The sequence below is a fragment of the Canis lupus genome, chromosome 13 (genome assembly GCF_048164855.1).
Source record: "Canis lupus baileyi chromosome 13, mCanLup2.hap1, whole genome shotgun sequence".
Taxonomy (NCBI): domain Eukaryota; kingdom Metazoa; phylum Chordata; class Mammalia; order Carnivora; family Canidae; genus Canis; species Canis lupus.
This window is the reverse complement of record NC_132850.1, coordinates 54232638-54254955: the sequence shown is the minus strand read 5'-3', so window position 1 is coordinate 54254955 and position 22318 is coordinate 54232638. Positions and strand designations below refer to the sequence as shown.

The 22318-nt window shown below is 39.0% G+C and overlaps 1 protein-coding gene across 5 annotated transcripts in view; it reads left to right on the top strand.

The window, feature by feature from the left end:
- The first annotated feature begins 3126 nt into the window (after positions 1-3126).
- The window catches only part of MAP9 (microtubule associated protein 9), a 57266-nt gene continuing 38074 nt past the window's right edge, over positions 3127-22318 (top strand). For 2 of the 5 annotated variants that reach the window (XM_072773742.1, XM_072773740.1), the window contains exons 1-7: positions 3469-3662; positions 4476-4628; positions 5402-5486; positions 6590-6910; positions 13030-13259; positions 19521-19614; positions 21301-21542. In XM_072773742.1, coding sequence (XP_072629843.1) covers positions 4554-4628; positions 5402-5486; positions 6590-6910; positions 13030-13259; positions 19521-19614; positions 21301-21542 — 1047 coding nt within the window. In that variant the 5' untranslated portion in view covers positions 3469-3662; positions 4476-4553. Of the gene's footprint in view, positions 3284-3468; positions 3663-3960; positions 4316-4475; positions 4629-5401; positions 5487-6589; positions 6911-13029; positions 13260-19520; positions 19615-21300; positions 21543-22318 lie in introns of those variants that run through there. The other 3 variants (XM_072773743.1, XM_072773744.1, XM_072773741.1) reach the window with 3 other exon arrangements.

Genomic DNA, 22318 nt, shown 5'->3' with positions numbered 1-22318 from the left:
TGTCTCTTCTAACCCCAAACCAGATTTGTCTTAAGGGGAAGGTTCACAAAGCAAGAATGTTCCGAGCAATTCCAAAAAGGTAGATGAAAGAGGGAGCTACACTTGGAAGAAATGAAATGTAAAATTATCTTACACAGCGTGGGCTAAGAGATCACAAAAGAAAGAATACACTAGCTCAACTTCCTAAGTAAGAGTAAGGTCACTGTGTATCTGAAAACATTATTAAAATTGAAGATAGCACATCATAAAGTCTGTATAATAAACCAGTCTTGTCTGACTTTTCACCAGTGAAAATAGTCACCTGGTTACCACATTGAATAATATTTTTTTCAAACTTTCAATGTTACAATATACATTCTGGTATAATTGACTAGAAGTGGCCAGCTTCCTTCACTTATCAGAAGCTGGTAAATACTTTTAATCAGTGTATTTGGTTGTTGCTGGCTTCCCTCCAGATTCTAAGACTTCCCTTCTATAAGCTCTCGCCCCACAAGTTGGCACAGGTATTGAGAAAAGCACTGTATCTTGAGTGCTTACTCTCTCTCTCTCTCTCTTCTGACATGTGCATTCAGTGTTCAGTGTATATTTAGTTTTTATCAATTGGCACCTATGACGATTTGCTTTTTGTAGTGCACTTCTCAAGATGTTAGACAGGTGCTTTATCTATCCACCCAGGGCTGGCTGTGAGTACAAGATCCTTCGTCTCTCTTTAACTGCCAGTCCCAGGACAATAAACAATTTGTCTGATGAGGGGAGTGGGGGACTTTTGAAAAAGAGTCACTCCTCAGTTGCTTCTTGACTGGAAATAGATCTCCTCACCCCACTCGTCACCCAAAAGGCAGCACACAATCACTTTGTTCGAATGCTTAAATCCACAGTGAGATGGACTCCGTATCCACAGACCATTCCCTCTGCTTAACATATACTTCTGATCCCTCCAATTTCCTGAACTCACTAATCAAGTCACATTTAGCTTTCTCTGTGAAAACCTTGTCGTGCCTCCAGGAAGACTTCTGTGCTGTCTCCTGAGACCTTCTCTCTCTGTACTTCTACAGAGAAATTAGCACAATGTATAATCATCGTGTGTTTACCCAACCCTCCAGCTGTCTCTGTTCTATAAGATCCCTAGGCAGAGAACTAGTGTAGTTGATATTTGAACTCCCCAAATCTGATCCAGAATGTTACTGATATGGGTGTATGGATGAATGAATGAATGAAGGCCAGGTTGAGAAATTAAAGGGCATAAACTCAAAAAATATTTGCTAAGCAAGTAAGTCTGAGTTCAAATGTATATTTGAAAAAAGAAAAACAAAGAAAAAATATTACCTGAGTTACTGAAATTTTGTGTTGTAGTGTTTTTTTTTTATTTTTATTTTAATATTTATTTTAATATTTATTTATTCATTCATTTATTTACTTATTTATTTAAGAGAGAGAGAGCATGCACTAATAGGGGGCACAGGGAGAGGGAGAAGAGATGTGGGGCTCGATCTCAGGACATGGGATCATGGCCTGAGCAGAAGGCAGATATTTAAAAGACTGACCACTCACACACCCCATGTTTTTACTTTTTTAATTGAATATGTGTGACTTTGTTCTGGAATAGTCTAAAAATTATTTTTCAGGTTAAAATGCTATTCATGATTTCTTTCATTCAACAATTATGTATTTATTACAAACTATGTGTTAGATAAAATCATAGCATTAAATCAGATATTATGTTATTATTACCATATCCTGAAGCTACCTGAAAATCTTGATAAAGTGCATAATATTTTGCTGCTTATGGTAATAGAAAAATACAAAAAATAAAAAATAAAAAAATAGTAGAAAAATACTGTGCTTTAGGTTTTGTGTAGAAATAGAGTTGAGTTCAGGTTGTCTCTGTTAACTGTAGCTTTGCAAGACATAGCTTGACATCGTTTATTAATTATTTTGTTCTAAGTTGAAAGTAAAAAGTAAAAATCTAGTAGGTTCTATAGAAAGGCTCTTATAGGTTTTTTCATTAATGCTTTTTGTGAATTTTATTTTCTTAATATCTAGATGAATAGATGAATCTAAAAGTCATAGCTAGATGAAAACTACATATTAGGTGGATAAAAAATGAACAGAGTCTTTTGAATGAATATAAATATCCAACATGACCAAATTAGGATTTCACATATTAGGATGATGTGGATTCTATCCTCTCACTGTGGGCACAGGTACCACGATGGAATCACATTTGTTTATTGATAACTTACATGAATTAGAAAGTTAACAGTAACTGGTAGGAATGGGGAATCTTTGTCTTATGCAATGACTCACTCAAAAATATTCGAATACATCAAAATCAAGCAAATGTTGGTAAACTGACTTTTCCAAACAAGTTGAATATGAACCAAACACAATTCTGAAAAAATTGAATTGTAAATGTTGTAAGTGTTGCTAAAAGCATAATCCTAACTAAATTTCATACTTATTATGCACGTTTAGTTTTCAAGACGTTAATTTATTAAATCTATATGTCAGTGTGATTTGTGTATGAATAATTGCTGAATAAGTGAAAAATGAATGAACTTTAGGGATACGGGGAAAAAAAAATACCAGGGACAACTTTAATTACTAGTCAATGAATTCACTTGGACAATTTAGCTAGGATTAAATATCTTTTCGATTAAAAATAGTAGAAATCCGTGTTATTTTGAAGTCTTTAGAGAAGTGTTCTTGTCTTCTGCTTATTTCAGGATTCCCTTCGCTAATTAAACGAGGTTGATTTGATTACTTGGGCAGCACTTGGCCCTCCAGTCTGAGACCACGTTGTTTATTGACTAGTTTGACTCCAACCGTAGTATCCTCTTCGGATGCAAAGGAGGAAACTGTGCATTAAAGGAACACTTGGAATAGGTTTCCAGCCGTGTCAACAGGGGACGACCTCTGCCCAGGTCTTTGTGACGGAGCTGCATAAAGACTCTGTAAAGTTGACCGGATGCAATCCCGGGCAGTCTTGCAGGTATCCGGCCTGCGTCATTTCGTTCAGTTACAGCAACCCCGTAAGGTGACTTTGTTTCCCCCCCAGAAGAGCAAACTGCAGCATAATCTGCATGCATGACGTCACACGGGCAAGGGGGAAGGAGCGCCAGGATCCACGCGGGCAGGTCCTCAGCCTGCAGATTCACCCCCGGCTCTGCGGGCGCCTCGGTCACTTCGCCCGCCGCTGCGTACGCGGTTCCGAGCCGCAGGATCTCCCACCGTAGCGGCGGCAAGACGGGGGCCGTGCTCCGGGCTCAAGCAGCAGGTGCAGGTAGGGCCCCCTCGCAGCGCGGGGCCGCGGGTCGCGTCTCCCGGGCAACAGGAACGCGGCTCAGACCCCGAAGCCCGGGGGTGACGTCACTTCCTCCGTCTGCGCCGTTGCCCCAGCGACGCGTCCTGCGGGAGAGCGCGGTGGGTCCGCGAGAGACGCGGCGGGCGGGAGTCACTTCCTCCCGCAGACGCTGTTGCCCGGCAACCGCCTCCCGAGTCCGCTCTCCGTCCCTCCCCTGCGCTCAGTCCCGGTCCGTCTCCGTCCTCGGGCAGCCCCGGGCCGCGGCGAGAGGCTCCCGCCCAGGCCGGCGCTCGGTCCTCGGGGGCGCGGGGCGTCCGCCCCAGGGCCGGCTGCGACTGCGGCTGCGGCTGCGGCTGCGGTGCGTACGGGCAGCGCGGGGCGGGGGCCGGGGAGACGCGGCGTGGACGGCGCTCGGGCCTGGCGGGCGGCGGGGGCCTGCAGGGCGGGGAGCCGGGCGGGGGGAGGGTCCCCGGGGCGCGGGGGGCCGGGGAGGGCGGATGGGAGGGTTCCCGGGGCGCGGGGAGCCGGGCGGGGGCGGCGGGAGGGTCCCCGGGCTGGAGGGTCCCGGGCGCGGGGAGCGGGGCGGCGGGGGGCCCAGGCCTCGGCTCGGGCAGGAGCACTGTGCGGGCCGCCCGGTGCGGTGACCTGACGGCTGCCGCGGCCGCCCGCCCGGGCCCCTGCAGGTGGGCACCGCAGCTCGGTCCTGCTGGGGCACCGCAGCTTGTGCGGGCGTCGGCCTCCGGCTCGGCCGGTGGGGGCCGGTCCCCGTGGCAGGCCTCTCACGGTGGCACCGTTCCCTGGGCCAGGGTTTAGATTTTGAACGGAGGAGAGGTGAAGAATAAAGGTGTTGCATTTTAATTTGCAACATTTTATTAAGCTGTTGCGGGCATTTATTGGCTCATCTTTAAAACAATCGCAAAACTCTGAGGATGACTTAAATCTGACTTCTCTTGTTTTGATAACAAACTCGTGAGAATCTTATGTGTCTTTAGGGGAACTCTGCATATTGAGGTGAATATGTAGTGCCGTGTTCATAGATGTTTTTCTTAATTGTTTTTTTTTTGTTTGTTTGCTCTCTTTTTTTTTTTTTTTTTTTTTTTGCGCTAAAGGGTAGTAATAGAAATTCTCCAATATGCAAAAAAACCTCTCATTTGTTTTTTATATATTTCAGACCCGGTCAGAGTTTGAATCTCTTAGCTGTTTTATAAAGGTAAAAAGTAAAAAGCAAAACAAAAACCAAAAAGACACTATGTCTGATGAAGTTTTTAGCACAATTTTAGCTTATACAAAGAGTCCGAAAGTCACCAAAAGGACTACTTTCCAGGTAAAGTATTTCAAGACATTTTTATTTTGAGTGATTCTACAAGATAAGCACTGTATTAGGGATGTTGGGCTTGAAATGATTCTAGGAACGGCTGTGTATAATACAGGAATAATAAATCTTACATTATTTTGGAAGTTTTGCAGATGATCACATTTGGGCTCAAGTATTACCAGCTCTTCTCTGTGGCTTTCAGACCACTAACCTAGCTTCAGTACTAGGTTTTTACTAAGTTAAAAGTTTAAATCACCTAGCAACTTTAAATTTACATATTTTTTAAGGTTTTTTTTTTTTTTTTTTTTCCTGTTGTAACATAATAACATTTCAGTTTTCTCAGTACAGGTCACTACAATTTTAAACTCAGCCTCTAAGTTTGCAGTATTAATTACCTTTATTACTGCAATGTGCTAAAACAAAAGATCTTAAAAGTGCCAGTTTCTTCCAAAGTGTAGCTCGTAATAAATCTGTCTAAATGGAGTCCTGTTTATTATTCTCCTGCCCTAAATACACGCTGTAATTAATTTCTTTGCTATTGCCTGTCTCCTTCAATTTAACTGTAAGCTCCATAAGGAGAAGGATCTTGTCTGTGATGTTACACATTGAATCTGAGGGCTTGGGTGCATGGCATAAGGTAGGCTTTCATTGAATATTTGTTATATGAATGAAACCTGAGTTTGAAAGCAATTATTAATCCAGCGTTGTTTGTTTAAAGAATTAATTCTAGATAGGAGTCTTCAGTGTTTGGGTGGAAATTGATCTTCATTATCTCCTTTCAGGATGAGCTAATAAAAGCAATTACAGCTCGCTCAGCCAGGCAAAGGAGTTCTGAATACTCAGATGACTTTGACAGTGATGAAATTGGTATGTGTGAATATGGAAAAGTAAAAACATTTTCTCTTTTTGCTTCCTTAGTTGCATTTAGCCCATCCCTTCAAAAACAATCACTTATGTTAAAATAATACCTATAAATAAACTGGTTTTAAATTTCCAATTTTTTAATGAGTAAAAAGTCGTAATCTTCAAGAAGTTGTATAATTGTCTTTGTTTATTTCTGAACGTGTATACAGAAAATATAAATTAATTGATATCAGGTTTGCAGTAAAAGGATGCCTGTCAGTTGTAAACCATGTTGGACACAATGTCAGTGAGACCCTATAGTGAATTAGAAACTAGGGCCCATAGAACTAAACTTTGGTGCATGTCAGAATCACTTTTGTAGTCCTTTTTGTAAATCAGGTTTTTTTGGCTGTTGTAATACGGGCTCAGTTTTAAAAACCTGGTATATCAGTGCTGGTATGACTTAATCTGGTCTCTTTTGATTATGTAAGAGTATTAAGTACACAGAATTCTAAACTTGAAATTCTGTGTTTTATTCTTTAATATTCAGTGAGTAACTTTTAATGTTCTCTGTAAAAATAATCAGAACAATAGCTAAAACATTGCTGTATTGTTAAGTTAGCATTCTTTATTCTTCTCACAGTAAAATCGAATACTCTGGTATGGATGAAATTGTAGTTGTGAAATTTTTATGGAAAAAACATAATTAGCAAATAACTAGTAAAATTTCTCCACTTACCAGTGTTTCTTTTTATTTTATATGATGAAGTCATTTGAAAATAAAAGCTCTATAGTCCAAAACCTAATTTAAATATCCTATGTCATTGTTATTTTGAGGAACCTTTGGATGACTTCTCAGAGAAAGCAGAGGGTTTGGCACACTTTTCACACTCAATAAATATGTTTTGAAAAAATTTATGAAATTGAAATTTTTATTTCATAAATACCAATGAAAACTGCCTAAGTTAGCTGTGTTTTAGAGCTGCAGATCTATTTGTAAAACAGACTTGCATCCATTCATGGTTGTAAATTCATTTCTAGTCTCTTAAGGTAATCTTTTTGATTCATATAACTTTCACAACTTTAAAAGAGGCTATTGAAAACATTTTTTCTCTTCCATTTTTCAGTTTCCTTAGGTGATTTTTCGGACACCTCAGTAGATGAAAATTCAAATAAGAAAAAAATGAATGATTTCCATATATCAGATGATGAAGAAAAGAATTCTCCAAAACTGTCTTTTTTGAAAACCAAGAAATCAAACAGTGACATAATGAAAGATGAGCCAGTATTCTCCACCAAAAACGATGAGGAAATGGCACCTGATGGTTGTGGAAACATGGTTGGAACTCCCTTATCTGAATCTCAAAATAATGACCAAGAAATTGAAAAAGACAAAATTAAGATGAAACCTAAGCCCAGAATTCTTCCAGTCAAAAGCATGTCTTCAGGTAATTTACGTTACTATAATTGCAGTTCTTGGAAACTTATTTATCTATTTTAAGATTTTAGTTAATTTATTTGAGAGAGTGCAAGCATACGAGTGGGGGCAGGGGCAGAAGCAGAGGGCGAAGCAGGCTCCCCGCTGAACAGGGAGCCTGATACAGGGCTGGATCCCAGCACCCTGAGATCATTATCTGAGCCAAAGGCAGACACCTACTCAACTGAGGCACCCAGATGCCTATTGAGAACTAATTTTAAGATAATCATAAAATATCTTTATATGGTAGCTAGTAAAATTTTTAAAATAGACTTAACGTTTTAATTTTAGAGTTATAAGTCAAAATAATGGAACCATAGAGAAAACTCATAGTTCTGATGTCCAGTTGCATGTCAGTCTTGCATCTATACTGGTTCCTGATAGAAGGCCAGAGTGCCTTGTCCTCCACGGCTGTGTCTCCTGAAACTTCTGGGTCCAGTCTTGCAAGGCCTTTGGGCTTCAGTTTTGTTTTTAAGGATGGGGCTGCAATGCAGTCCTTTCTAATCCATCTTACACTCCAGTAATTAGAGTAACAGCAGCATTGGAACGTGTCCTTCAAACAATCATTTCCATGTCATCATTTGCCAGAATTTTTTTTTTTTTTTATATTTGAGTATGTGAAGGGAGAGAGTTTCATTGTTGGTGTTGTTATTTAAGCCTCCAACTTTTCTTAAGAAAAGAGAATCTCCATTTAGTTTCTCTGTTCCCTGGGAAAATCTACTGAAACCGTTTTCTCATGGAAGCTCCTGGTGTGATTGGGAGTACAGTGGTTTCTCCACAATTCTGAGCTCTAGGCACAATGGTGCAAAGATGGAGTGAAGCAGGAACCAGCCTCTCTGAGGTCCCATGGGCCACCACACAGAAACACAGGCATAGAGGTTTAAGGGTTTGGTGTCTTCTAGTCATTATTCCTGTATTATAGAAAATATATTATAAAAATAAAATCATAAAAATCTCTTTCCTTTATGTCATCATTAAATACTCTACTGGTAAATATTACATACTCCACATACTAGATATCACTGGTAACGTCAGATAGAACATTATTTCACATGTATATTAGGGAACCAGTCTTTCCCCAATAATCTCATTAACTTTCAAACATGAACAGAGCAGGGACCACTAGGAAAAAAGCCGCTGTATGTTAATTATATGTGACCTTGGCAAACAGGGTAAGCTTTATTGTTAGGAGGAGGAGGATAAAACCTGCTCTTCTTATTCTACAGAATTGTTTTCAGAATCTGTTGAAGTGTATCTCAGAAACTATACAGTTCTACCAAAAATATAAGCATGAGACATAATGAAACAGAATTAAGTTGCTAAAGTGAACCTTCCCAGCGTACTGAATAGGATCTGAGATGGAGAGAACGGGAACATAGTGGAACTTGGTGAATAATCCAGTAGTTCACCATTTCCCTAAGTACAGAGTTCAGGGTTCAGCAGTTGGTTCATTGGTATATTGGAAAAATACAGAATCATAGAAATTTTAAAGTAATTTCCTTATGAGAAAACTTCTTGGAGCCATTATTAAAGAAAAATGAATGAAGAGGGGCACCTGGATGGCTCAGTGGTTGACTCTTTGCCTTTGGCTCAGGTGGTGATCCCGGGATCGAGTCCCACATCAGGCTCCCTGCATGGAGCCTGCTTCTCCCTCTGCTTATGTCTCTGCCTCTCTCTTTGTGTCTCTCATGAATAAATATATAAGATCTTAAAAAAAAAAAAAAAAGGAAATATGAATGAGGAATCTTCAAGAAGGATAGAGCAGACAGTGTTTCCTCATCCCCATGAATTCAGAAATCTATTTTTGTGTATTATATCTATCCTGTTTGTCTCAATTCTGAAAAGCTTTTTGTAAGAAAATCTTACATTAAGAAAATGTAAGCATACAGAAGCTAAAATTTGGTCTGATATGGGTAGAAGTATATAATTAGAATTAGAGCTTTATGGTAGATAATCATCAATAATCCACCTATTTAATACCTTTTTTTAAAAAGCTGTGATAGGGCAGCCCGGGTGGCTTAGCAGTTTAGCGCCGCCTTCAGCCCAGGGCCTGATCCTGGGGTCCCAGGGTTGAGTCCCACGTCAGCTCCCTGATTGGAGCCTACTTCTCCCTCTACCTGTGTCTCTGCCTCTCTCTCTCATGAATGAATAAAATCTTTAAAAATAAATAAATAAAAATAAAAAGCTGTGACAAATTAAAATGAACAGAGAAATACTGTCCTTAAACCACAAGATGGCACCAGGATTCTAAATACTATACCCAAATGTGCAATACTATATTTCTAAAGTCATAAGCCATTTACCATTCACTATATGTTAAATAAAAATAATTACTAAACACAGGTAATCATTTACATTTAGTTATAAAAGAAAGCATTTTGAAAATGTATAGATTTTTTTTCTTTTTGAAAACTTGACAATACTTCTGGAAGTGGAATTTTCACATAAAATATGTTAAAGGCATTATTCCTAGGCTCTTCAGATTGAAGAAAAAAATTGAGGCTGGTGATTAGTGCCTGGCATATACAATTTGACAGATATTTTAATGTATAAATGAATAAATGAATGATTCATTCATGAAAGAGTGTGATTCACAAGCTAAGCTTTATCCTTCCCTAAATTTTAGACATTTTCTTTTTCCTACAAAGTTTGGAACTTAATGTTTTTAATGTGGTGAGACATTGCTGAATAGCAATGAATCCTTTATGAAAATACTGGAACCTGGAAGTTTCCTTTGTTCTTGGCTGTCTTTTGTTAAAAGTGCAATAACTAGACTCTTTCACTTTTTTAAGCAACTTGTCACATGGGTAGTGATTGCAGAAAGTAATTTTTACAGGGTATGTTGCTTTTAACATTTAAATGACTAAAGTCATAAACTTTGGGTGCTCTTGCTTTAATCCCACAAACTAAAGTTTATTAACATGGGCCCAGAACTTCTTTGTTCCTCATTTTGTTTGTTTGTAAAGTGGGCATAATAGTTGAACTTGGATTTGAGGTTTGAGGCAATTAAATGAGTTTATACATTTGAAGATTTTAGAACAATCTGGTGTAAATCAAGCACTTTTCTAATTGCTTTTATTATTTCTTTTATTATTTAGCATTTACTCACAAGCAGATCATTTTATTTTTCCACACGTATTTATTATGAATACAGTCTATTTCACTATGTTATGTTCATTGTGATGATAACTAAGAAGACAAATTAAAAAGACATAATACCAAAAAAAAAAAAGGCATAGTACCAATATTCTAAGACTGTCTTAGCCCATTTGGGCTACTGTATCAAAGTACCATAGACTGGATGTGTTTTAAACCACAGAAACCTATTTCTCACAGTTCTAGAAGCTAGAAGTCTGAGATCACAGTGCCAGCATGGTCAGGTGAGAGCCCTCTTCCTGGTCTCAGACTGCTCATTGTGTTTCTACATTATGGAAGGGGCAAGAAGCTCTCTGGAGGCTCTTCTATAAGGGCACTAATCCCCTTCATGAAGGTTCCACCCTCCTGACCTGATCACCCTCCTACCTCCTAATACCATCACCTTTGTGGTTAGGATTTCAGCCTAAGAATGTGGACGTACACAAACAGACCATAGCAAAGATTGTACAATTTAATGGAAAGGTAAATAAAAGGTAGAGTAAGAACACAGGGAAGTGAGCACCTAAGTTTACCTCAGGACATCAGGGAAGGCTTCCCAGAGGAAATGGCAATAATAGTTGTAACTGACAAATAATAGTACCAGTAGTCAAGAGTGTTGGCTGCAAATGACTCAGACTTCTGTGGAAGGAGGAATTTATCACCTTACTGAGCATAGATGTCAGAAGACCTCTCGGTAGGTGTGATTAAGTTTGGAAACAGTATTTATGTCTTCTGGATTCTCAACTTCTGTCTTCCCTCCCCGACTCCTAGAACTTCTCGCTGTCTCCTCCCACCCCTGTCACTAGCCCAGTTTCTCCATCCTTTGGTCCTCTATTTTTGTCATTTGGTCTCTTTGTCTCCGACATCCCTTCCCTTGGCGGGAAGGAATGCCACAAGTTGTCCCCAAATCTTATCCTTCCAGCTTCATGACTTTAAAGGCATGTCCTCCAACTCTAATTAAAAAAAAAAATACTGACCGACCACCTGCAGTGGGCCAGTGAAGTTTCTGTGATGAGCCAGGAGGGTGGTGTGCATTGTGTTCCCACTCTTCTCACTGAGCTATGGAGGAGATATTTGTTAACCCACTAGAATTCACAAGGAAGAAGAGGAGAGACGACCCTGAAGAAAACAGGAGTGAGAAACCCAAAAAACAAAAAGAGGAGAAAGGAAAAGTCCATCACAGTTACTAATGCTCAGTGAGCACTTGCCATGAGTCCAGTACCGTACTGTGTACTTTACTCTCTCTCACTAGGCCCCTAGTGAGATTCCCTTAGGAATTCCTAACTCATTGTACCCATGGGTAAACTGAGGCATGCGGCGGTTACGATGCTGCTAAGTGTCAGAGCCCCGATCCAGATGGGAACTCTCCGCCACAGACCCCCTAAGAGAGAGGGCCGAGTGGTGTTGGCTAGGGGTGTGCGGAGAGGAGGGGGTCGCTGTGGTCTCCCTTCCGCGAGGCGAATGCAGTTCTAGATCCGCCCTACAGCCCTGGTCCTGCAGCTTGTCCGTGCCCAACGGTGTGCTTGAAGTTGGTTAAGAGGGTACGTGTGTGGGTAAGTGTCCTCACCGCGATTAAACAACAACAAAACCACACGCACCAAGTGACTCAACACCTTTCAGGCGTCGTACAATATTCTGCTTCTACTGAGGCTCGAATGGCACGTGTTTGTCAGGAGAAGGAGCAGGGAGCGGACGTTCTAGGCAGAGGGCCCAGCGTGGGCAAAGGTACGGCAGGAGGAGACGGTGGCCCCGTCGACAGCAGTGAGCCCGGCCCGTCGGCACGCGGATGACCGAGGGCGTGTGTCGGGGACAGGGTCGCGCCAGGAGGGGGGACCAGGAGACCTCTTGTGGCTCGCAGGGGTGGAGCCCACGGTGGGGCCGTGGAATGTGGGCTGCAGGAGAGATTCAGCTAGAAGGATTCTTAGGGTGTCCTGACACTTTGCATTTGGAGGGAACAGAGGGGGGAATCGGGGTGGCTTGGGCATTTGGCCAGAGCTTAGAACACAGCTGAAGCTGGCAGGGACACCTCTATAGCGGCGCCAGCTTGGTATGGTGGTGGAACCTTCTAGCAGCATTCATAAACCCATTTATAGATAAAGAGGAAAGCGTTGATTATTTCAGCTTTGAAGTTTGGGTTGGAAGCAAACACTGGTAGAACAACGGAGAAATGAATGTGTGTAGCAGGTACAACTTGGGCAAAAAGTGTATGTAAGAACTGTCTTCTGTTTTGAGGGCTGGAGTATACCAGCGGTTGATTGTTGTTTTAAACTTGGAAATAATGGAGGTAGTAGCTGGGAAATTTTAATAACTCCAGAGAAGTTTCATGGACTCAAAAGAACAGCAGCTCATGACTGTGGTTCTTCATGCCTCCGCCCCGTCAGTGAGCACTTGTGCCCCCTGTACCCACATCATCTTCGTACTTGTAGCAGAACTTACCTTTCTCTAGTAATTTCTTTTGTTTAGAATCCCCTCCCCTTCCAACCTGTAAAATCCTCAGACGGGGCCATTGTCGCCGTCTCGATTAGGAGGTCCAGCGATGTGAGTAATGTGTGGAGGGCCTGGTGGCAGACGCTCACCAAAGGCCCACAGATGAGCCCCTTCGGGTCATTGAGGCAGAAACCAGGCCACAGCTGGTGTTTTGTTTTTTATTATCTTTTTGAATGCTGAAGAGTTAATTTCTCACAAATTCAAATATACTAGGTGCTTCCAGGATGGCAGCTACTTAAAAAAAACAAAAAACAAAAAACTGATGATCAACTATTGCTTATCTGGGCCTACTGGTACACAGGCCTGTGTACTGGTGTAGAGAAGGGCTGTGGGCTGCTTCTGGACTCTGCGAGACAGGGGGCCAAGGTACACAGGCCCAAGAGGGAAGTATCAGGGCATCCTGGTAGTCGTTGAAGATGTGGGCGTTCTTTGGTATGCTCACCCTTGAAACATGGTATTTTTCAACAGAAAACAACAGCAGCCCTGAAGCCAACAACCACTTTAAGCCTTCACCTCGTCCACGGAGCATGTTGAAAAAACACAGCCACGGGGAAGAGAAAGATGGGCCAGGAGAAGGTAAAACCCCTGCCCTCCGTGAGGAATTGGAAGCACGTTCCGCTCCTTCTCCCCTTCCAAAGCTAAACGACGGACAACTGGAAGCTGAGAAAAAATTGGCCTCCGAAAACCTAGATCCTAAGGTTAGCACTACTGCTGAACTGTGTTCTCGACCTGAGGTCTTTGCATCTGATTATGAGAAAGAGATTGTGTGCACACGCGTGTGTGTCTTTGTAGGTCTGTGCGTTTTTACATGTTTTCTACAGCAATTGATAGGAAATAACTTAAAGACATATTTTTTTAATGTACAGTATTCCATTGAGTCTAAAACTTCACCTACTGTGGGATACAGCAAAAATGTAGTGTTATTTTTATATACTGCTGAGAAAGAAGAAAACTCTGCCACTTAATCCACAATATGCCAGTAATTATAAAATGGACCATCCGATTTCAGAGAAAGTAAAATGTGAAAAAAAAAAATGTTGCCCTTCTGAATCTATGCAATGCTATCTGTCTTTAATTCTAAGAATTTATAGTTTTATTCACTTTGAATTCTATAATTTATGGCCAAGGACAGTTCAGCCAGTGTCATTTTGTTCATTTGGTTTTATTCACTCAACACACGTATATTGAATGATCACGGCACTGTCCTGTGTTTTGGGGACATCTGCCAGGATGGGAGTAAGTGTGGTTAGTGAACTTCCACTCACCTTTCAGGAGTCAGTATGGAAAGAACATTCCCTGTCCATAATCTGCTTGAGCATATGGGGGGAAAAGGAACTGAATGTGTACCTAGTTAAGCTTCCTTCCTCCCCCCCACTCTTCCCAGGATCTGGTCCCTGGGAGGTGGCATGAAAGGGAACTGGGGGCAGCTTCTTCCTATTATGAGTAAATGAATAAACGCTTCCACTTCCAACGGGAAATAGCGCAGTAGGCTACAGATTCAGATCTGGTTTTGTAGTTATCTTTGCCAGTAAAGCTGAAAATTTTATACAAGTCTATCTGACCACAATGTGCCATTTTCTAATTTGTTCTGGAAATCAAGAGACGGGGGTCTCATCAAACCTGGTTATTTTTTATTTAGTAAAATTATCTGGTCAGATGGATTTTGTGTTAGTTTTGCTGTAGCTGCTATAACAAACTGCCACAAACTGGATGACTTAAAACAGAAATTTATTCTCTGAGTTCTGGAGGCCAGAAGTCCAAAATCAAGTTATGGGCAGCACCATGTTCCCGCCAAAGGCTCTAGGGAAGAATCATTCCTTGCTTCTTCCAGCTGCTGGCTGTTGCCGAAATTCTTGGCGGTCCTTGGCTTTAGCTGTGTCACTACCTTCCTTTGCCTCATCATGTGGCATTTTCTTCTTCCCTGCATCTCAATGTGTCCCTCTCTTTTCTATAAAAAAGACACCAGTCATTGGATTTAGGGCCTACCTATTCCAGTATGTTCTCATCTTAACTAATGCCATTTGCAAATACTTTATTTTCAAATAAGATCACATTCTGAGGTTCCGGATAGACATGAATTTTGAGGGAACACTATTGAATACAGTGCTGATACGAACTTTAAATGCTCTTTGCTAGCATTTCTGTATCCTTTGATTTAAGGGGGAATAAAAGTATTCCTAAAGTTTTTAAAGTAACATCATATTATGACAAAATTTAATCAAATATGGTATCAACCCATAATCCTACCATCTAGTAATAACTATGTTTATCATTCTTTTTCCCTTTTAGGCTGTCTTTCTATACCTGATTTTATAGTTGTCATCTTAACATAATGTTTGTATCGTGCTTTTTCCTCATCTCTTAGCTTTAGGTCATGAAGTTTTTCCATATAGCTGGGTGATCTTGAGAGTACATTCCCCTTACTGATTATAAACATAGCCCATAATATAAAACTTGGATACTTTTATTTTTAATAATCTAATAAGTGTTCCATATTTCTCATTATAAAAATCTTCCTGACTGTGCTCTGAATCTTTTTTAAGCCCACCTTCACAGGAATTTCCCATCTATTTTTTTGGTTCAACTCTTCTCTCTCCTATATCTATTACCTTTGGCTCTTCACTAGAAAAGTCAAAGACTGTCAGGGTCTGTTTCCATGCAGATTCAGCTATGCTCAAGCCTCTTTAACTTTGTGTACACTCTCACTTGATACCACGCCTCTCCTACTGCCTTAACCTTCCTGCAGATGTCACAGCTACATCTTGAAAGGGTGACATTTGCTTTCTCACCATCCTCAGCTCCCACTTTTCCTTTGTGTGTGTGTGTGTGTGTGAGAGAGAGAGAGAGAGAGAGAGAAGGAAGGAGATTATAGTAGAATATTTTATTGTTAATATTTTGTTAAGACTTCTACATCCATATTATAGAGACTATTTGTATTTTTTTCCTTATAATGTTAGTATCAGGCTTGGGTATCATATGAGTAGGGGAGTGTCTCCTCCTCCATTATTTTCTAAAAGTTTGTTTCATTTGAAACCAAAAGTTGGCTATCATTTTTTTTCCCCCTTAATTGAGAGAATTCACTGGTGAAATCATCTGGGCCTGGAATTTTCATCGTGGAGTGATATTTGACAGTAAACTATATTCTTTGATAGATATGTATGTTGGTAGTCAGATTTTCTATTTTATCAATCTGGTAATTTATGTCTATTAAATTTGTCCATTTCAGCTGAGATTTTGAATTTATAAACATGAGGTTGTGGTATTCCTTCATCCTTTTGATGATGGTGGAGTTATCATAACATTCCATCTTTTATTTCTAATACATAGTTTATGTTTTCTGTCTTTCTTGTTAAATAATGATAGGCATTATGCAGTTTTATTCAACTTTTCTAAGAACCAACTTGACTTTGTTAACTTTCTCTGTCGTTTCAAATTTCACTGATTTTTATTAATTATCATTATTATTACTATCTTTGGGTTTAATTTGCTTACTCAAGTGCCAACTAAGGGATAAGGGGTATTAGAATCTCCAGTAATGTTTGTGAATATGTCTCTACTTTCCTTTAGTTCTGTCAGTAGTTTATGACTGTTTCAGACACATACACATTTATTATTACTGTGTCTCACCCCTATTTACGTTATGAAATGTATCTATTGGTAATTCTCCTTATCTTGTAGTTTGCTTTGTCTGATATCTCAGCTTTCTTATCACTGATGTTTGCATAGTTTATCTTTTCCTATCATTCTCTTCAAACTATTTGTGACTTTTTCTTTTTTGTATAATTTTTTAATGACTTTTAAAACTAGTGTCACCTTTTTTTTAAAAGATTTTATTTATTTATTCTCGAGAGACACGGAGAGGGAGAGAGAGAGAGAGAGAGAGAGGCAGAGACATAGACAGAGGAAGGAGCAGGCTCCATGCAGGGAGCCTGACATGGGACTTGATCCCCTGTCTCCAGGATCACGGATCACACCCTGGGCGGAAGACAGGTGCTAAACCGCTGAGCTACCCTGCTGCCCCATTTTTTTTTTTTTTTTGTAATCAAGTCAGAGTTTGCTTTTTAGCTGTAGTCTGTGAGTGTTTAGTCCGATTATTTTTAACTTAGGACCAGTTTGTTGCTGTGTTTTCTATTTATTTTTTTTTAAAGCAGATTTGTTATTCTTCCTCTATAATGCTTTCCCTGCCTTTTGTTTTGTTTTGTTTGTTTTGTGAGAGTTAATAACATAGGTTTTAGTTTCCAATTTTGATTTCCTCTGTTGCCTTTTTAGGTGTACTTATTTGTGTTATATTTTTAGTAGTTGCTCTGTGGATTATGAGATGCAGCTATAAATGATCAGTCTACTTAGGACCAATACTGCACTATTTCATATTTAATATAGAAACCTTGTAACAGTGTAGTTCCATGTATTCCCTCATCCTTCCTATTGTTCTCATACCACTACATTTACAAATGATATAATTCCCACAATTCAGTATTAAAATTTTTCTTTAAAGAAAATTTTTTATCTTCAACTTTTAAAGAAATAAAGAAGAGGGATCCCTGGGTGGCGCAGCGGTTTAGAGCCTGCCTTTGGCCCAGGGCGTCGATCCTAGAGACCCGGGATCGAATCCCACGTCGGGCTCCTGGTGCATGGAGCCTGCTTCTCCCTCTGCCTATGTCTCTGCCTCTCTCTCTCTTTCTGTGTGACTATCATAAATAAATAAAAATTAAAAAAAAAGAATAAATATTTACATATTTATGCTTACTTACTCTTTACTTAAATATATATTCCATTTCTGAGGATCTTTATCCTTTCCGATAGGTCCAGATTACCTTCTGGTATTATTTCCCTTCAATTTAAGGAACTTATTTTTGCATTTTTTGTAATGCAAGTTTACCAGTGATGGGTTCTGTAGTCTTACTTATCTAAAATATATTTATTTCATCTTCACTTTTGAAGGATGTCTTAGCTGAATGTATACTTCAGGGCTGACATGTCCTTTCTCACCCCCTCCCGGCCCTTTATGAATTGCCATTGTTCCCGACCTATATTATTTCTTGTGACAAATCAGCAAGAATTCATTTTGTTGTCTTTCTATATATGTCTTGGTTTTTTTTTTTTTTTCTGGCTGCTTTCAGGAATATCTCAAGACTTTAAAAAAAAATTGTATTCTAACAATTTGACTACAGAGTAACTAGGTGTGAGACTTTTAAAAAAATATTCTGCTTGGGTTTCATTGAGCTTTCAGGATCTATAAACAGGCACTTTCTATGAAAATGGGAAGTCTTACAACATTTTTTCCTGCCCTCGTTTTCTTTTCTCTCCTTTCAGTGATGAAATCCTTAATATGTCTCATCCAATCTCTAAAATTCTGTTTGTGTCCCTTTAGTCTTTATTGCCTTTGTTTTTCAAACTGAATAATTTGTATTGCTCTGTCATTAAGTTCACTGTTCCCTTTTCTGCCATCTCTGATCTGCTGTTGCCCATCCAGCAAATTTCTTATTTCAATATTGTAGTTTCCAACTCTATAATGTCCATTGGTATTTTTTGTGTTTTTCGTATCTCTAAGATCCCCATCTATATCAACCTCCATGCATGCGTTTTCTCTAAGTCCTTGAACATATTTACAATACCTACTTTAAAATCCTTGTTTGCTAATTACAACATCTGGGTCATCTGTGGATTGGGTCCTAAGGACCATTTTTATGGGGTTTTTGTTTGTTTGTTTTCAAGGGTATGCATCACCACTTTCTAGTTCTTCATCTATTCAGTAACCTTTTGATTGAATACAGGATATTATGAACGATATGTTATAGAGATTCTAGATTCTGTTATATTCCTCTGAATATATGCTTTAGCATATAGATATTGTGGCTGGACTCCAATTCCCAACTCTGTCTCCCTTGCCATTGGATGTCAGAGGAAATCTTTGTTTAGTTCTTTCAACTTCTAACTACTATGGTTTTACAGGATCTTCTCTGAAGTCTTCTCCATGCCATGCACAGATGAGCAAAGGGTTTGGGGTGAATTTTATATGCAAATTTTGGGAGTTTTTCCTCAAACATACTGGCTGATCTTTTAGTCCTAAATTCTGTCCTCCATTCCCTTAAACTAGTCTAGTAAGGCTGCAACTCTCTACCACTTGAGCTGCACAGATGAGTGAATGCACTGGGATAAAAAGCTACTAACTTGCCAGTCTCATCTGCAAAGCTTTCCCTCTCAAGGTACATTCTTGTGTTCCCGCCCTTCTGCCCGCTTCCTAGATGGTTTCTATTTATTGCTTTGGACAAATAACTGTCTTTGTGCCATAAAATATCGTGTAAACAAAAAATAGAATTTATTATTTATACAACAAAATCAAACTTCTTACATTGTGATGCCATCAACTTTATGCTAGATTACTATTCTCTAAAAAGATGGTTAGTTCAGACACACACATACCGTTATTTCATTTCTGATATAATTTTCAGAATTCAAGGGGAAATCAAGTACATGACATTTATCCTTTTTCTATCTAAATCTTTGGTAGTAGCTGTCTACTTGGTTTTTATAAATTGCTTTTTTTTGGACAACTAGTAATACTTGACACCAAGGGTTTTTGCCTATTGTCTCCTTTATGCTTTCTTAGAAATAAGAATTAGAGAAAAAGATGCCAAATCTTTGTATCAAATATTTATGAGATTTGATTTGAGAGCAAGAGTTTGGAAAATGACTGAAAACAAATATTGAGATGCCGGTGAACGTACTAGAATAGCTCTTTAGTGACCCTTTTAATGATCCAAGACATCAAGGCTTGAAAATAAAGCATGTTAGCTTCCATAGGCTTAATGCTTTGGTGTTGCACTAGCAAACTTGTAATAATGATGATTTCAGAGTTTTAAAAGTCTTAATAATGCTATTTTCCTGCCACAAATCTTGAGAACTAAACTTACATGGTAAATACTTTTTCTTTTTCTTTTTTCTTTTTTTTTAAACAGGATCCATGGTTAACAAGTCTATCATCATCATCCCTTAAAGAAAATCTTGGAGATTCCTTTTCACCAGGATCTGGGGGAAAAGCATCAGTAGAAGGTGGTTCTATCAAATTATTACATCTTAGTTTATGTGTGAACTCTGTATTACTTAGAATCTTATTTGTAAAAGAAAGACTACATAGTTATAGGAATGGCACATGTTTGCATTTGCCTCAGTTTTAGTCCCAGCTTTGCTATTTACTAACCATGTGGTTTTTAGATGCAGAACTAGACACAGTTCTAAGAGCAAAGTAGCTAATCTCTCTGGCCCTGTATACTCTTTAAAATGGGGATGGTAAGGGCAACCTACCCCAAGCAGTGGCTGTGAGAATTAAATGAGTTAATGATACATGTAAAGCACTGAGAACAGTGTCACAGTAAGCACGGAATAAGTGTGAGGTGTGAGTTGTCAACTTCTTTCTTTCCTTAGCCCTGTGACTTATAGCTTAATGAGATCTAAAAGGCATGGATGTTTTTAAGGACCGAGATACATGACATTTATTAAGTGCTTACCGTGTAGTATAATTTTTGTCATTTTACAGATGAGAAAAACTGAAGTGCAAAGATAATTGGGAAACATACCCAAGGTCAGTGACAGAGCCATAATTTGAATCTTTGGCTCCAAAGTCCTTGTTCTTTTTACTGAATACATTGATTAGCAGCTCTAAAGAATCTATTAATGATACTTGGAGTCATGAGTGCTCTCCAAATGAAGATGAAACTCTTATTACAAAATTATTTTAAATCCTGCTTACATCAAAATGGGTTTCAAAAATGGTGTAATGAAATGAGCAGAATTAAAATCTTTGACAAGGTTAGCCAGTAGGTGGCTCCCAATGGAACTGAAGTTGGTGATCATTGATTTCTTTCTGCTGAAAATTCCAAAGTGGGGTAGACAGAATAATGGAAATAGTTCTGTAATAGCAAAACTGAATCGTCTCATGCCAGAGCTTGAGACTGTCCCTTGGAGCACAGAAAGGATGAGTAATAGGCCTGCCTTTAGTGCGCCTATGGTATATCAGAGGCAACACTGCATCTTAGCAGGAATAGCACGGTCTGTAGGATGGCTTTATTCTGTGTGATGAGTCTTCTAAAATTACATGAATTCTTGGTTCTCCTGAATATACAATTTTACAACTGTACCACTTGTACCTATAGTAACAGAGATGTATGACTCCTGCTTACACAGCCTCTTGTTTCAGCTAAGAAATACTGGCTTTGAATAGAATAGATATTGCTATCCTACTTACTTGGAGCTTCTGGTGTGTCTTTGGTTTAGGGTAGTTATTCCATTGCATTTACAATATGATGTTTTTTCCCCAAGTATTAGGTATGTCAAATGTTTTAGTAGATTGAGTAGCCATTTTCTCTTTCATAGATCACTTTGGAGAAAAGTTTATTCAAGATGAATATAATTGCTCTCCTTGTATTTTATTCTGCAAGACAAAGAGATTATAAACAATCCTCATTCAGTAGAAAGCAAATGAATCTGTTATCCACCTTACTAGTTCAGAAGGGAGTTTTAGGGTACTTAGGTGGCTCAGTGTTTGAGCGTCTGCCTTTGGCTCAGGTCATGATCCCGAGGTCCGGGGAACGAGTCCTGCATCAGGCTCCCTGCATGGAGCCTTCTTCTCCCTCTGCCTATGTCTCTGGCTCTCTTTCTGTGTCTTTCGTGAATAAATAAATAAAATTAAAAAAAAAAAAAAGAAGGGAGTTTTAATTTTGTGATTCTGTCTCAAAATAGATCAGAATGAAGAACTCACTGAAAACCACAATTCCTTGAAATCAAATGAAAATGAAGGGAATTCATTTTTGATAGACTTAGTTACTACACCAATCGAGAAATCCCAGGAAAGTCAAGTGATTACTGATGACCTTGAAGAAGAAAAGGAGAAAGCTGAACTGATTATGAATGACTTAACAGTTGACCCACTATTTAAATCTCAGAGTATCTTAATATCTGCTGACACAACTGAGTCTTCAAAGGTATTTATATGAAATTATACATTTTGTACTACAGCCTAAAACTCAAAGTAGACCTTTTAAGTATTTGATCCGCCACATTATGTACTTCTGAACTGTCTGTGGAAAACTCCTCTTTTGGTAATGGTATATTGTCAGGTAGACATCGAGTCAGTAGAATTTTACTTTGGCAAAGGTTTGCAGTGAATATAATAAAAGTCAATATTTCATTAAAATTTATCAAAGGTATATGATCATAATATACTCTTAAACATCTCAGAAATACAAACGTATAAGTAGGTAGGTTTCTCTAAGTCTTCGTGTTATAAAAGTGCAGCTATCTGGAACAATTTCTGAGGTTTTGAATTAGTGAAAATTACTCCTTTAGATATCATTTTTAAACAGTCTACAAATTTTAAGGAGGAGCTTTAAGCAATGTTTATCAACATCTTGTTTGTTTAAATGGATGGACATGATCATTTTCAGAAACATCATCATTATTACTTTGAGAACCAGATTTATGGTGTATAGGATTCCTTGTCACTATACTATGTTGTACCAGAATACTATATTTTTTAAATGTATGCTACAGCATTTTTAGTCTTTATGTCTCCTGAATGTAGTTTTTATTCCTTATAGCTCTAGTTAGTTATAGCTGTAGTTAGCTGATGGCCATGTATACTTACTGTCGGGGAAGATAACAGTGCTACTTGAAAACTTGTGGTTGAGTACGACATTTATAATACAGAATATTTGCACTTTGTATTACAATTTATGGAGAAGGTTCATTAAAACATGTT